The sequence below is a fragment of the Myotis yumanensis genome, unplaced genomic scaffold (assembly GCF_028538775.1).
Source record: "Myotis yumanensis isolate MYYU_CA2020_CCGP unplaced genomic scaffold, mMyoYum1.0.hap1 SCAF_3, whole genome shotgun sequence".
NCBI classification, from domain to species: Eukaryota; Metazoa; Chordata; class Mammalia; order Chiroptera; family Vespertilionidae; genus Myotis; species Myotis yumanensis.
The window spans coordinates 205,393,315-205,408,772 of record NW_027223754.1 but is presented as its reverse complement, the minus strand read 5'-3'; the positions used below and the strand labels follow the sequence as shown (position 1 = coordinate 205,408,772).

At 44.6% G+C, this 15,458-nt stretch overlaps 2 protein-coding genes across 6 annotated transcripts in view; both read right to left on the bottom strand.

Annotated features, from left to right (window-relative positions):
* Positions 1–2,423, bottom strand: part of TOM1 (target of myb1 membrane trafficking protein) — a 36,454-nt gene extending 34,031 nt beyond the window's left edge. The window contains exon 1 of one of the 2 annotated variants that reach the window (XM_070411002.1): positions 2,170–2,423. In XM_070411002.1, the coding sequence (XP_070267103.1) occupies positions 2,170–2,221 (52 nt within the window). In that variant the 5' untranslated portion in view covers positions 2,222–2,423. The remainder of the gene's footprint in view (positions 1–2,169) is intronic. The other variant, XM_070411003.1, reaches the window with a different exon arrangement.
* Positions 2,424–5,215: 2,792 nt separating this feature from the next.
* Positions 5,216–15,458, bottom strand: part of HMGXB4 (HMG-box containing 4) — a 31,094-nt gene continuing 20,851 nt past the window's right edge. For 2 of the 4 annotated variants that reach the window (XM_070411001.1, XM_070411000.1), the window contains 5 exons: positions 14,463–14,527; positions 13,366–13,471; positions 12,740–12,909; positions 8,254–8,376; positions 5,480–7,774 (listed from right to left, as the gene is read on the bottom strand). In XM_070411001.1, coding sequence (XP_070267102.1) covers positions 7,730–7,774; positions 8,254–8,376; positions 12,740–12,909; positions 13,366–13,471; positions 14,463–14,527 — 509 coding nt within the window. In that variant the 3' untranslated portion in view covers positions 5,480–7,729. Of the gene's footprint in view, positions 7,775–8,253; positions 8,377–12,739; positions 12,910–13,365; positions 13,472–14,462; positions 14,528–15,458 lie in introns of all 4 variants that reach the window. The other 2 variants (XM_070410998.1, XM_070410999.1) reach the window with 2 other exon arrangements.

Genomic DNA, 15,458 nt, shown 5'->3' with positions numbered 1-15,458 from the left:
GTCACAGTTCGAATCCCTGTTGGTGGAGTGCAGGAGGCAGCCAATCGATGATTCTCTCTCGTTATTGATGTTTCTCTCTCTCCCTTCCCCTCCCTTCCTCTCTCTGAAATCAATATAAACATATTTTTAAAAAATGAAGGCAATGGGCTCGAGTAGAGATTTTCAGTATGTGGTTTCCAACCCAGTGTCATCAGCATCCCCCGGGACCTTGTTAGAAATACCAATTCTAGGGCTTTACCTGACCTCTGGGGTGGGGCCCCGCCTGCCGTGTTTTCGTAAGGGTTAGCGTTAGAAGAGCCCCAGGGTAAGGACCCCTCCCGCAGCCACACTTGGCTTGTGCTTTAAGGCATTATGATTTGGATAGAGTCTTTCTTGCCCAAGGAGGCCACACTTGAGTGTAGGAAGAGAAGCTGTTTTCTCTGACCACGAAGACCCCGAGTCCAGGTGAGCCTTTCTAGAAAGCCTCGGGAAGATGTGGCTGACTTGGCCAGACTCTTTTTTAAAGGAGCACGTCTCACACTTGGCATGTGATGAAAGCAGCCCCATTTGTAGTTGGTGAAACAGAGATGAAAGGAGAGCTGCCTTCTCTTTTCAGCTCCCAAACAGTGACTCCCTGGGGGTGTGCTGCGGGGGGGGGGGGGGGGGGGGGGGGGGGGGGGGCCGGGGGGAGTGGGTGGGGGCGGTGGTCCTGAGAGGGCAGGCCCCCTCCCTGGTCCAGGAGCTTCCAATGAGTACATCCTCTGCCGCCACACCCCTCTTGGGGAGGTTTGATGACACAGCCTCGGAAGGGCCATTAACAGTCACGGTGGCGATTACAACACAGAGCTAGTCGGCAGACCTAAGTGAGGCCTGGCTCCCAGGACAGTAGGAAAGGAAAGATAGTTCTGCCTACAAGATCCAATTTTCCTAGCCTGGATTTCAGGCTGAAAAGCAGCCAAGAGGCGAAGAGAGGATGTCACTGAACGGCCTGCGGTTTCCTCATGCAACAAGGAGGCTCAGCCAGGCTGTTCCCGGGTGAGTGTCAGCTGTTTGGGGCTCGGCCTGTGCGTCCTCCCATGGGGTGCGCAGGAGTGAGCACCCACGAGACCTGCTGTCCAGCCATTGCCAGGGACCGCTCTCTGCCCTGCGGCCCCCCCCCGCCCCCCCCCCCCCCCCCCCCCCAGCCTCACTTGTTGGCATTTCAGTAACAATGGTAATAAACATGACCTCCTTCTTTTATATAGCACTGGCAAGATGCCGGGCACCCGTTCAAATTAACGAGTCAATCTTCACAACCACCCCACGGAGAGAGGGGCCATTGTTGATCCCCTAATTACAGGATAAGAGAGGTAACGTCACCGAACCAGTAAGGCTCCCGTCCACAGGGAGTCGGGAGTCAGGAGACCTGGACTCCGAGTAAGCGGAGCCTCGGCCGGGGCGTTGGGCTGTGCCACCCACTGAGGGACGCGGGAGGCGCGATCAGGTGGTTCCTAAGGCCACTTCCAGCCCAGAGCGCCGGCCACTCTGTGTCCAGCTGACGCCGGTGGGCGCGGGCTGCCCAGGAGGGCACGTCCCGAGACCTCGGCCTCCAGGACCGGCCGTCTCGTCCAGCGAGCTCCCAGGGTCTGGCCGGGGCCGGCGAGGCAGGGTTGCCTAGCACCCTCCCCCGCGCCCCCACAAGTCGCCGCCCAGGCGCCAAGCCCCAGTCTCCGATCCCAGGAGAATGGACTGCTAGCCCTTCTCAGGTATCTGTGTCTGGAGGGCCCGGCGAGCCAGGAACGAGAGGGCCAGAGACCCGGCGGCGCGCCCTCGGTTGGGGAAGAGACGACGACACACGGAGGGAACCAACGACTGCAAAACCACGTCGTCCCTTTAACCCTTCAAACTTTCTCCCTGGATTCGCGACCCCAGCAGCCGTCCATTGGCTGAGCCGCGAAAGGACCCGCCCTCTCTCTTTACCTACTGGCTGTTGTAGGCACCCATCACGACGCGAGGCTTCCTAATGGGCCCCAGTTTTTGTCAATCTAGAGGGGCGGTAGACGGGGCGGGGCCAGGTCTGGGAGAGACGCGCCAGCCTCGTTTCCCTCCCGGCCTCCCTCCGGTGTGCGGCTGGGGACCTCGGGCGCCCGAGGGGCCTCAGGCTGGACGCGGAGCCTCGCGGCAGGGCTGGGCGAGGCTCCGGGGACTCACCGATGCGCTGTCCCACCGGAGAGCTGAACGGGTTCCCCAGGAGAAAGTCCATCGCCACGGCTGCCGCTGCCACCAACCCGTGATATCAGCTGACAGCAACCGCCAGCGCTGCCGACCCGTCACGTGACGCGCCGGCTGGCCCGCGAGGAGGCGCCCGTGGGGGCGGAGCGGAGCGAGTCTGGAATTGGACACAGGCCCCACCCCTGAGGAGGGTCGGCACTCCGAGGGGAAGGGCAGTGACCTCACTGAGGCTCACTCGCCGTCGACGGACGTCACGCACGACGTAGGGCGGTAGGGGGCCTGGGGGCGTGGGGCTCCCTAAGCCACGCCCCCAAAGCTTATTTAAGGTTTAGGGGCGTGGCCTGACGATCCTGTAACGCACCTGGAAAACCGGGTCTCGGCGCAGAGCCGTGACTTGGGTAAGGTTACAGAGCAAGCTCGGACGCGGCGCTCACTTTTAAATATCTTAGTCCTTGGGACGTCACGGTGACTGCACACCCACCGAGGGGGTAGATATCCTCTCTGGCCTGTTGTCTCCCTGTCCTAATAGGACTCTTCCCATCTGAGGTCGAGGTCTCCCAGGTGCAAGCTGAGGCCTGCTTGCAGCCCCGATTCTCAAATAGAAGATAAGAGCCAACTCACTAAATTCAGCTTGGGACGGGCCAGCGCTCCAGGTAGCAGAAAGCACGCAGATGTCGCGAACGGTGCCTGGAACCCATCTCTGCCATTAATTTACAGTGTGATTCAAACAGCTTCCCATTTTCTCTGGATGCTGGAATTAGTTCAAGGACTCTCAGCTTTTTTTTAGGTCACAGGCTCTTTTGAGAATTTGAAGCCACGAGCCATTCTGAAAAGGCAGAGATCCAATATAACTTCGGGGAGTTTTGGGGTCCCTGAGCACAGCTTTTGACCCCAAGTTGAGAATTAAGGCTCTTAGAGACCTTTCCCAGCTTTGTAATTCTATGTTCTTCAACCTTCCTATCTGGGCCATGTTTCAGATGTCACCTACATTAGATGCCTGATCGATGGGTTGTTTTTTTCTTCTAAAGACTCCAAAAGAGCCAATAACCACTGCTTTGGTAGTATGGGGCTTTAGTATTTATTGACCAAATTGTCTGTGTGTGATTCTTAAACTTGAAAGGCTAGTAAACTGACTCTGCACAAACTTAGGATGATGGAAAATCTGTGAACTTACCATCACTTCTGCATGTTAACCTGTTTAACAGATGTCAACCTGTTTAAGGGCTGACTTCTTTACAATATAAACACTTTATGGAAGTCATGACTGCTGTGCTTTGAAGTGTTTTAATAATGCACGTGAAACTTCATAAATGCCTTTCCCCTACCAGTCTAGATGCTTCATGAGGGCTGGAATACTATGTCTACTTTACTCACCACTGTTGTCCAGCACAATAACAGGAACATTTAAGTCAATCTACCTTTCAATAATCGTTTTTGGACTATAAGGGGAGGATGTACATTAGATGATCATGTTGGGTACCATTCATATTTTTCTTCAAGATTATTGCTTGGTTGTATGGAGTATATTTAGCATGAACTTCCTTTGGATTCTTCCATTAGTTTGTGTGGGATGACTTACCGGAAGTTCTTGCCTTCCTACATCATTCTGGTTTAAAGTGATTATGAGAAGATCTTGGCTTTACTGCCAAGAACAAAACGGCCATAATGTTTATCCTTCATAGCAAAAAAGCAGAAACAATCATGTGTCCCCTAAACAGGGAGTGGAATCATGTAACTCCATGTAAACAGAATACTGCATAGCTTTTCAATTAGAAATGGAAGTTTGTGGATTTTGTCAACACAATAGCTAAGAATATAAGTGGCAAATACTATGTTTTAAATGTGTCTGCTAACAAAAATCAAACTCAGTAAATGTTTTTAATTTTTCATTTCAAGTGTTTTAGCACTATTAATATCAAATGCCTTCCTTGAAGGTAAATATTTAGGTCCCTTAAGACTGACATATTGCATAAATGTAATCTATTACATCCTTTATGTACTGGTAGACAAAAATCACGATATTTTGCCTCCAAAGTTTAAAGACAATAGTATGACGAGAAAAGTGAAGCCTGTTATCATAAAATGCAGCTAGGAGCCAAAACCGGTTTGGCTCAGTGGATAGAGCGTCAGCCTGCGGACTGAAAGGTCCCAGGTTCGATTCCGGTCAAGGGCATGTACCTGGGTTGCGGGCACATCCCCCGTGGGAGATGTGCAGGAGGCAGCTGGTCGATGTTTCTCCTCCATCGATGTTTCTAACTATCTATCTCTCTCCCTTCCTCTCTGTAAAAAATCAATAAAATATATTTAAAAAAATAAAATGCAGCTAGGACAAAAGGACATATGAACAATGAAAGGTCTCAGAGGTTTTCCTACAGTCACATTTGCTGAATACTATAGATGATACTGAAGAAAGATTCTGATGAATTACATACACAATTTACCTTTGAAAGTGGCTTCGGGTAGAAGAGAGCTTAGGCTTTGGGGTTGGCTATACCAGTGTGCTTATTCTGGCTCTGCCATTTAATAGCTATATAACCTTAGGAAAAGCACTTTTCTGCATCTGTCTCCTCACTTGTAAAGAGGAATAATACTCATAAGGCTTGTGGGAGGATTAAATGAGATAAAATATGCAAATTACTCCATAAGAAGTTAGCCTTTTAACCATAGTATTTCACTATTTATGGCTATTAACACCTTGTGTTTGCATTGAAATTTTTACACCCTGAAAGGTCGAGTCTCTATACATTAAATGTTCAGAATATTCCTAAACATTCATGTCAGCCTGGCTGGCTTCTGGCTTAGAGATAGGGAAGTGACATGAACATTGTTTCACAAAAGGGACTTCGGATGCCTATAAAGATTAAGTGACTGATCCAGTATCACTAAGTCAAGACAGTACTGAAACAACATGAAATATATTGGAACACATGATTCAGATGTGAATCTTATGCAAGACTGGTATTTCCTTGAGTTAGGTGTACACACTAATGTACACGCAATTTTATTTGTCAATGAACCAGAGCTATATTTATCAGAGTCATTGGGTTTGTAGTTTACAAAAGAGAGAACATGAGAGACTCCACAATGTAAAAGTTAACAGAAACAGAGCAAGACGATAGGAAAATGGCTAAGATCAGAAACTTGACCTCTATTCCAGATGGATTAAAAAAAAAAAAAAGAATATTATGGTAGGATATAGTGTGAAAAACAGGTTTTATACTTTCAGAGCAACTTTGGTTGGCAGCAGGGAAAAGATAGCTGAGACTGGACTATAAATATTAAAAATGTGATTTTTAATAATATAAGTACAAAATTTTATTTCTTTATACAACTGTAATGGAATTTGGATCAAACCACTAGGATTTATTTTAAAAACAAAAATAAAACAATGATATAAAAATTGCAAGAAGGTCTGAATCCAAAGTTTTTTTCTCTAATAGTACCAAATACCACAGGGTACAGGTTATTATACAAATGTGTACAAATTTTAAATACAAATACAATAGGATTGGATTTTAAAGGAAAACAAACAAAAAGCAGGTCCTCATCAGGATTTCATGAATGTATACAAATGACCATGGTAGGACTGACTTCTTTCGGTACTAAGCCATGTCTTCAAGGCCCCTCCTTGATACCTGTGTCAAACAGGAAACCTCCGTGGGTACAGATGAGGCGTGGTACAGGTTCTAACACACGAAATCAAAACAAGATTTCTGTTCCTGATTTTGGTTCCCAAACATTCCCCTTTCCTTCTGTTTCCCCAATTACATCTCAAAACTGCTCTGAGATGAGAAAGGCATCCAGCAGCCAGAATACCATTAAGAAACAGCCCTGACCACTCTGGTGGGGAGAAGGGAAGGCAGTCAATAGGGTGCGGGCTGGCTGCACTGTCCTCAAACCTCTACTTTGATGCTGTGGAGCTCCATCGAGCCTGGGGAAGAAAGTTCCCTCAGAGCTGGTGTTTGGCAGGGACGCTCACACATTTAAAAACAACCCTGAAGCGCTCAGCTGTCTTCTTTGGATCTAGGAAGCAAAAGTCTGGTTCTTTGGAAATAAGGGCAGCTGGGAATGAAAAAATTCCTTTTTATTCACTTTCTTCACATTATTGAATTATAAAGAACTAGAATCCTGACATAATGATTCCTTTTTGAGGCACAATACCTTCAAATGCAGATGATTAGGAGTTTTCAGAGGAAGGAAGGGAGGAAGAAAGAACAATCTGTATCTTCCACATGCTGTTGCTGGTGGAGGCTTTGTTATTAAATTATATATACAGAATTTTACAGGATAAATTAAAATCTAAGATTTTAAAGAGTTAAATACACATAATTAAAAAACATTCACACGCGCACATAAATAAACCTACATGAGAATCAACTACTTTTTTTGCAATTCACTTATGTGTGGAATGCAGAACACTGTGTATCTGCCCACCAGGGGAGCCAATAAGATGAACCCAAGAATCCCACCGGGCCAAGTTCATCTTCCACAGCCACCACGCAATTAAGCAGAACCTGTGAGGACTTGGTGGCTAAGCGAATGCTGCCAGATGGAAGATACCAGCTCTTCGTTCTGCAGGCCAAAGATTCTGGGTCAGCTCACAATATGCAGTTCAACTGGTGGCATGACAACTTTACCTTCTTCAAGGTGTTTTATGCTGCCAGGGCTCAAAACTCCTTGGCCCCTACCGAGGCTGCCAATGATTACAATAAATTGAGACATGGACACCTGTATCGCAGGAACTGGGCTGAACCCCCTACTAGATTCACCTCAGCCAGTGGTTCTCAACCTTCTGGCCCTTTAAATACAGTTCCTCATGTTGTGACCCAACCATAAAATTATTTTCGTTGCTACTTCATAACTGTAATTTTGCTTCTGTTATGAATCGTAACGTAAATATCTGATATGCAGGATGGTCTTAGGCAACCCCTGTGAAAGGGTCGTTGGACCGCCAAAGGGGTTGCGACCCACAGGTTGAGAACCGCTGACCTAAGCCATCGCAATAACTCTCAGATGGGAACGATTTTATCAGCTCCCACCTAAGACACTTCAGGTTGAAAGGCTTTAGCACTCTCAGTCAACTGGCATCTTCCCATAATCTTTCCTCTTACATTTCAGACTGTAAGACAGGTAAGGCAAATGGTCAGTGATAAGTCTGGAGGTACAACTGAGCTTGGGGAAAAAAAATCACATTTTAGCTGTCCATAAAGAGATGCACTTGGCACCCAGAACAAGCCCCCAGCCCTCAAGTAACATTGATTTTTAAGGCAGATTTATCCACCACAGGAGAAAAAAGAACCCCAAGCCCATTTTCATGCCAAGGTTTCCTCTTGGCTAAACCTTTGCCATTTCATAAAATTATTAAAAGCCAAGTAGTTACAATCCTATGTATATATTGTACATTATATATATATTTATGTGTATGTATATAAAAATTTAAAACCTACACCCAGTGGCCAGTGAAGGGATCTGGAACGGTCATATATACACAAACCAACAATGGGGTAGGACAAGGTTTCCGTCCCAGGATTCTCTGCTGTCACAGTCCAGGCATGATGTAAGCGATGTTGTCTAGTGTGTTTGCCTGCAAAACAAGGGGGAAAGGTTCAGCGGCAGAGTACTAAGCCTTGGTTCCCTGACACCTATTTCTTTGTTCAGGGGATAGAGGTGAGAAAGAAAAACCAGAGTGTGAGAAAACGGGGAGAATGAAGATGGCATCCTGTGTCTGTTATGCTTGAGGGTTTTCTGCTGGCTTCTCCCATTGACAGGGACACAAGAGGCAGAAGACTCCTGTACGTCTTAGTGTGGAACACACAGGAGACACAGGTGTTGCAGTACCTCAAGGGCTAGAATGCTTCCCCCCACAGGACTATTTTAGGGGATGGCATGTTTGGTTTCACTGAAAGCATGGCACGCATTCAGCGAGTTACACAGTATCACGTTCCTGGGCCCATAGGTGGAGGGAGCCTATATGCTAGATGCCAGGCAAGCATAGGAACTTGTGCCTGACGGAGCTCTTTAAGACAGGGCCTCTCTGGCTCCAAAACTCCAAGGAAAACTCACCAAGACCTGTTTGGGACAGCCGTTCAGTTCAGGTAGTTGTGTGGTCAGACACGCCAAGGGGCCGAGCGCACAGATAATGGAATCCAGAAGCACTGACAAACTGCCAGACACAGCCACCATGCCCTGGAAGGGAGAGTACAAGGGGGCATCGGTTGTAACGGGAACCCCACTCCTGATGCTCCCTCCTCGTGTGGTTCATTTCCTCACTTTTTTAAAAAAAATATATTTTTATTGATTTCAGAGAGAAAGGGAGAGGGAAAGAGAGATAGATACATCAATAATGACAGAGAATCATTGATTGGCCGCCTCCTGAACACCCCCCACTGGGGATTGAGCCAGCAACCCAGGCATATGCCCTTGACTGGAATTGAACTCAGGACCCTTCAGTCCACAGGCCAATGCTCTATCCACTGAGTCAAACCAGCTAGGGCCATTTCCTCACTTGCTTAAGTCTTAGGCCGTACTAGGAAACTAAGCAAAATGGAAGGTATCTGCTTTGGTAACTCTGTAAGTTGTTTAAAAAGAAAACTTTTACAATACAATCACAGGTTTCTTTGCTATATTCCTTACTCATCTTACCCTCTATCCAACTCTGGGTTAGTCTTGAATAGTAGGGGGAAAAAGCCTATATTTAGGAATAGTAACAAATGCCCTGCCTACTCTGGAGAGCGGCTGGGAAGATTTGCGGAGATCAGGCATGCAAAAATATTTTTCTTATGAAGGCCACAAATATAGCTCAAATACAACAACTGTGAGACTTCTACAGCCCTACACATTAGCATGCAATATAAACATGCACATACTTCTCCATGTATGTGGTCTTTGATAGCTGATATCACTTTTCTGGGTTGATTTGTTTACTCTCAAAAAGAAGAAAATGTAGTCCCTTTTAACATCTTAAATAATTCATGTTGTCTGTATCTCTGTGATTCAGAGATAAGAAATAAGACTGCTTGCTGCAAATACCCCTGCCCAGCTCTTGTATAATCTGCTTCAACTAGGAGTGCTGTGAGGCTACATCTCCTTGGAGGCTGCAGAGCAGGGTCCTGCCCAGACTGAGCTCAGCCAGGCCTGCTGGGCCCGGAGCTGGCTAGTCCACTCACTGTTTCTGTACTGGGCAAGGTGCTTCCTAGGCTGTACCTATAAAGTAGATCACTAACAGCTCTGCAGCACAGAGGGGATTAAGTGAGACAATAGACAGAAGTACTTGGCTTGGTGCCTGGTTCATGATATGTGCTCAAAAGTATCAGTAATTATTACTATTACCAACGACTTAGACTCCAAAACTGCATTTCTAGCTGCCTGCTAGGCCTCTTAATTTTGGACATTTCTCAATTTCACTGCACCACAATGAGAAAAAGGGACCCTCCTCCTACTGAAACCACCACCATTCATACAACTGCCTAGTGTCAAGGCCTTGCCAGCACCAACTCTCCCTTCCCCTCACCCTCTTGCCTAGTGTTTCCTATCGCTCCCTTCCACGGGAGGCAGTGCGGGATGGGGTGAAGAGCATGGACCAAATTCAAGCTCTGCTTCACCACCTAGTTAATTAACCTCTAAGTCTCTGTTCTATTTCCTTCTGTAAAATCGGAGGAAACAAAATTCTGCCTCAGGAAGCCGCAGTGTGAATTAAATAAAAGAATCCCTATAAAGCACTCTGAACCAAAAGTAAATTAGCCAAATTTACTTTTGCCCTTGAGGTACTGCAACACCTGTGTCTCCTGTGTGTTCCACACTAAGACGTACAGGAGTCTTCTGCCTCTTGTGTCCTTGTCAATGGGAGAAGCCAGCAGAAAACCCTCAAGCATAACAGCAAAAGTAACCAAAGAAAATTAGCAAATTAGTAATATTATTCCACTGCTTTTGCCTCACAGTTAATTATAGATAATATTTTATACAACTGTAATGGAATACTGACTCTCCTGATGGATTATAAGCAACTTGAGGGCAGGAACCATGTCCTATTCCTTTTTATAGCCTCCCAATAACTACTGGTGTTGCCCATACAGTAAGCTCTTAAAAACACTTACTGGCCCAGCTGCAGTGGCTCAGTGGTTGAGGGCAGACCTATGAACCAGGAGGTTACAGTTCCATTCCTGGTCAGGGCACATGCCCAAATTGCGGGCTCGATCCCCAGTAGGGAGCGTGCATGAGGCAGCCAATCAATGATTCTCTCTCATCATTGATGTTTCTCTCTCTCTCCCTCTCCCTTCCTCTCTGAAATCAATAAAAACATACTAAAAACACACACATACACACAAACCGTATGTGGACCCCAATATACAAAAGAGCTAAAAGATCTGGTTAAAGTGGGGGTGGGGGTCTTACCAGGCCTCCTTTAACCTGTTTCTGTGGTAGACCGAGGTTAGAAACAGAGTGCTCAGTTTTCCTGTTTGGAATGTCTCTCCAAGATCTCCATGAAACAAACTCCTGCTATCAAGCCTTTCAGGTCCCCCTCCCAGAGCCTCTCATTCCCCGCCTCTCTCTGTTCTCCATCACTACTCTGCCTCAGCGGGCACAGAACAACGGAATGAGGACAGGTTAGAAGTGAAGCAAGCTGGGCTTGGTCACAAATCGTTGTGTAAACTGGTACTAGTCGCTGCATTTAATTAGGCCTCAGGCATTCAATCTTTAAATGAGCAAATTCTATAAAATCAATGTTCCTTAAAGTGTAGGATGTAATTTCAGGTGGCATATAGGTGAACATTAATTACAGTGATAGAATCCATTTTGACGATTAGAAAAAAAAGAATATCACATTCATGATATTGAGGATATTGTGAAAGCATGCACAGATTTCTTTAAATAAAAATATAAAGTAAATAACAGTATAAGTGGTACACGAAAACTGCATCCTAATTGTGAGGATATATGCAGATGTTAAAGTCTCAGAAAAAGTGGAGTAGAGGGTACATGGGAAAGACTGCTACAGGCACTGGGGTTTATTTTCAGGATAAGGGAGATGTTCTGGAAATAGGTAGTAGAAATGGGCCCACAATTCTGTGGCTATTCTAATGCCCACTAGCTTTTTAAAAAGTGAATTTATGGTAGGTGAGTTACATCTCACTTAGTTATATAAAAAAACCAGACTAGAGATTCTGCAAAATTCTTTCCCTTTTTTGGTCATGATGTATGTGTAACTCAGCAACTGCTCACAGAAGCTGGCTTCTTATAATTCGCTAATTTATATTATCTTTTTCCAATTAAATTGGAAGTTTCCTGATGGTAGGAAATAATAAGGAAGCTATTAAGATTTTCTATAAGTAATGCATTATCCTCAACAAATACTTGTTAAACTAAATGGAAATATGAAGAAAAATCTGGAATATGGCTATCATTTTAAATTCTAACTTTTTAGAAAATATGTCTAAATATGAGTATCTACAGCCATTCAGACATCAGCCTACATGAAAGGACTCCTGTTGTTTTGCTGTATCTAGACATCTAGAGTAGACTATGTTCTAACTTCTAACTTATTATAACTGCTAAATTTTTGAAACTAGTCAAAGAACTTAGATCTTGTGGCCATTGGCATTTTATTTGTTGAATAATAATTCAACTTCCACATAGAAGCAAATTAATGGTTCTATATTCCTAGACTGATTTTTCAGCTTCAAATGGCTTTAGTAGCCGAGACTGATTTCTTTGCTGAAATGTCCTAGTAGAACCCAGTGGAAAACTGAAATACTATGCTGAGTTAGCCAAGGGGGTAATACAATTAGAAATGGAATATGGTAATAGAAATGGAATATGACAGCTTTGCAGGTTAAGTGATTTTGAAACCGAAAAGGACCAAGATCTCCCGAGGGCACACTGCACTGTGTAATTCAAGTACAGCACAGAGTAATGAAGAGCTTAAGAACCTCAATTCCCCTATTTGCTACCTCTTCTCAAAAAAGTAGAGGAACTCTTTTTTTAAAAATTTAATTTATTCATTTTTAATTTTATTTTAAAACCCGTATAGTTTTATGAACCAGTGTCTCCCCAATAAATTCAACGAGAGAGGGAGAGGGAGAGGGAGAGGGAGAGGGAGAGAGAGAGAGAGAGAAAAAAAAGTAGAGGAACTCTTAATCCTCCATACAACCTAATCCATCTGTTGAAGACCTTATTGAAATGTACAGAAAAACTCAAACTGTCTTAGAACAAGTGATCAAAACTTCCATGGGATTTGTACTCAGTTTTCCCACTGCATTTAAAAAATAATAAGTTATAGGGTTTTATGTTAATTGTATCTTAATAAAGCTGGGGGAAAAGTACAGGTTATTTGAATTTCTTTTTGTGCTGCTGCTTCAATAGGATGGGGTTAGTATAAATTTTGATTCCAAATCTCCAGATTTTCTATGACTATATGTCTTCTTTATCACTGCATCCTAAACACCTGGAATAATCTAGCATACAGCAGCTGCTCAATGCATCTATGTGGAATGAATGGATGGACTCAAATTCTATCCGACACTGGAGTCATGCTGTGGACGGCTATGCTCACCTCTGTTTCCTGCAGGCGGTGTCCGATGAGGCTGAGGGATTCTCCTAGCAGCTGTAGATGAGCAGCAACATCAATGGGCTCTGTCTCAGGGGCTTTGGCGGGGGAGGCTGGTAATAGCATGGTGGTGGGCGGGGACTTCTTTTGGGGTGACAGCACTCCTGCAGAGGAAGCTGAGAACAGAGATGAAATAGAGAGACCAAGCTTCCTATGGCCTTGAACACCACAAAAATGCCCTTCCTGATTTTCCCTGTTTGGGAGCTATGCCAGGTATTAGCGCAACTATGGACTGTGGGCCTAATCTGGCCCATGGCCTGTTTTTGTATGGTTTCGAGGTAAGAATAATTTTACATTTTTAAACGGTTGTAGATAAAACAAAGAACATGTCACAGAAAAAGCACTTGGGCCTGCAAGGCCTGAAATATTTTCTCTCTGGCCCTTTACCAAAAAAGTTTCCTGACTTCTGATTTATGTTTTCTAAATGCCTTTTCAACCTATAATGTTCAGTAGTAATACCTGGGTATCAAGCTCTGCTTCTAACGTAGGCTGCTCTCCCAATTTCTCAGAGAGGCAGCAGAATTTACAGTGCTCCGGGGGAAAGCAAAGCAGGAGAGGGATGTGGCCACTACCTTTTACTTTCATGGAGCCTTCTGAGCTGGATGCTTTTCTTTTCACAGTTGTAGCTTCTGCTTTGTTTTGTTTGTGTTGCAGATACTGAGCTTTTTGCTTCCAAATCTGCAATCAGATCCGGGCAAGATAAAATCAATCAAAATGTAAAAGTAAAAGGGAAAGCAATCATGGAAGAGCAAAATAAAGAAACGCGAGGGGACAGTGCAGAGGGTTGATGCTAACTCTCAAGCGGAGGGCCACTGAGCAGGCACAGACACTGATTGCTGTCCGAACTCAGAGCACTGCAGACATTCCTCAACGCTAATGGTCAGATCTCAGCATTGATTTTAGATCTCTACGATCACAATGTAAAATCATGGAGTAAACATCTGGCTCGGTATAATGACCATGTGGTTTAAATATTACTTCTAACTTGCTAGTGGGCAATACCAATAGCAGGCTAACATTGATGTGAAAAATAGAAACTAAAGATCAACTACCTAGGTCAGAAATATTTTGGTTGTTTTACCCAGATGAGCTATACCTTAAAGCAAGATGGTAATTCTAATTCCTAGACCGCCTTCGTATCAGCCTACTGGAAAGTGACTATGACTCAGACATGACTAGTTATCACAGTCTCATTAGCTTCTTCACAGTACGGACATCATCTGGTAGTGGGTGATGAGGATGATGGCCTGGAACCTGGCTCCCAGGTAAACATAGTCCCATAGCTTTATTATTTGCAGTGACTATTAAGTGGATGCCTTTCCTCACTTCTCAGACCATGGGCTGACTAGTAGGTGTTTGTAGTAAAGGGATTTTTTCTTTTAACAGTTTAATCACTGTCCAAGTTAGGTCATCTTTTGGCTCAAATGTAAGACTGTTGCAAAAAAAAAAAATAGAAGAGGTTAGAAAAAACAGCCTCCGTGCAGCTAAATTTTACCCAGAGTACTCTGGCACCAACCAGAGTTAATGCCCTCTACTAAGCCATTATCCATCGACTTGTCATTGTTTCACTATTTCAGTGTTCTTTGTCTGGGTGGTCTATGGGAGAATCATACATTTTAGAAGGCATCAAGCAATTAAAAAAATATGTTTATTAAAAAAGTGTACTTACCAGTTTATCCTTTTCTGGCAATTGCTTCCACACCTCAGCCAGTTTTTTACTAAGTTCCCCAAAATCTGGCAAAAAATAGTAAAAAGCTCAATAAAATAAAGGTTTAACTATCAACAAAACAGAAGATTGATAAGAGCAAAAACTGGGACAAGTTTCTGAAAATCAGATCCAAATAGCACAATATTCTTTCAGAAAACCAAACCAACCCAAACCAAACCTCACCAGTTTTCTTTTTTAAAATATATTTTTGTTGATTTCAGAGAGGAAGGGAGAGAGATAAATATCAATGATGAGAGAGAATCATTGATCGCTGCCTCCCGCATGCCCCCCAACTGGGGATCGAGCCCGCAACCTGGGCATGTGCTCTTGACCAGAATCGAACCAGGGACCCTTCAGTCTACAGGCCGATGCTCTATCCACTGAGCCAAACCAACTAGAGCCCACCAGTTTTCTTGATTTTTTTTATAGGGAAGGGACCCCTGTGGTGGTCATGAGGTGGACTCAAATCCTCTCGCATCTCCTCTCTAGGGATCTGTTCGTTAAGCATCTTTCCGGTGTCTTTGAATTCGATACCACAATCCAGGGCTTATCAACTTAGGTTAAAGAAAGTATGTGCTGTAGAGGTTGAGGAAGGATGTTAGATTTTTCCTGAATTTCTGAGAGCTCAGTACCAAGAAGAATTTCCCTGCAGCTGCTGAGAAGCATCCTCCAGAGGCGTGCCCGGCAAGGTCAGGCTTTGCACAGGGCAGTCTTATCTGCTATGGTCCTTCACATGTGCCTCCCAGCACCGTGATGAGAAATTCGGGAAACTATTTACATCTTAGGCAAATCAGATTTATGGAGGTTAAGTGCCTGTCCAAGGCCTGTGGTGCAGTGTTTTTCTCACCTCACTAACTTCTAATACACAGACAAATGTGAACAGTATAAGTCATCTCACAACTGCACACCCAAGGGCAGTTTAAGGAAAAGGTCAACTGTAGAACCTTGGAAATAAGC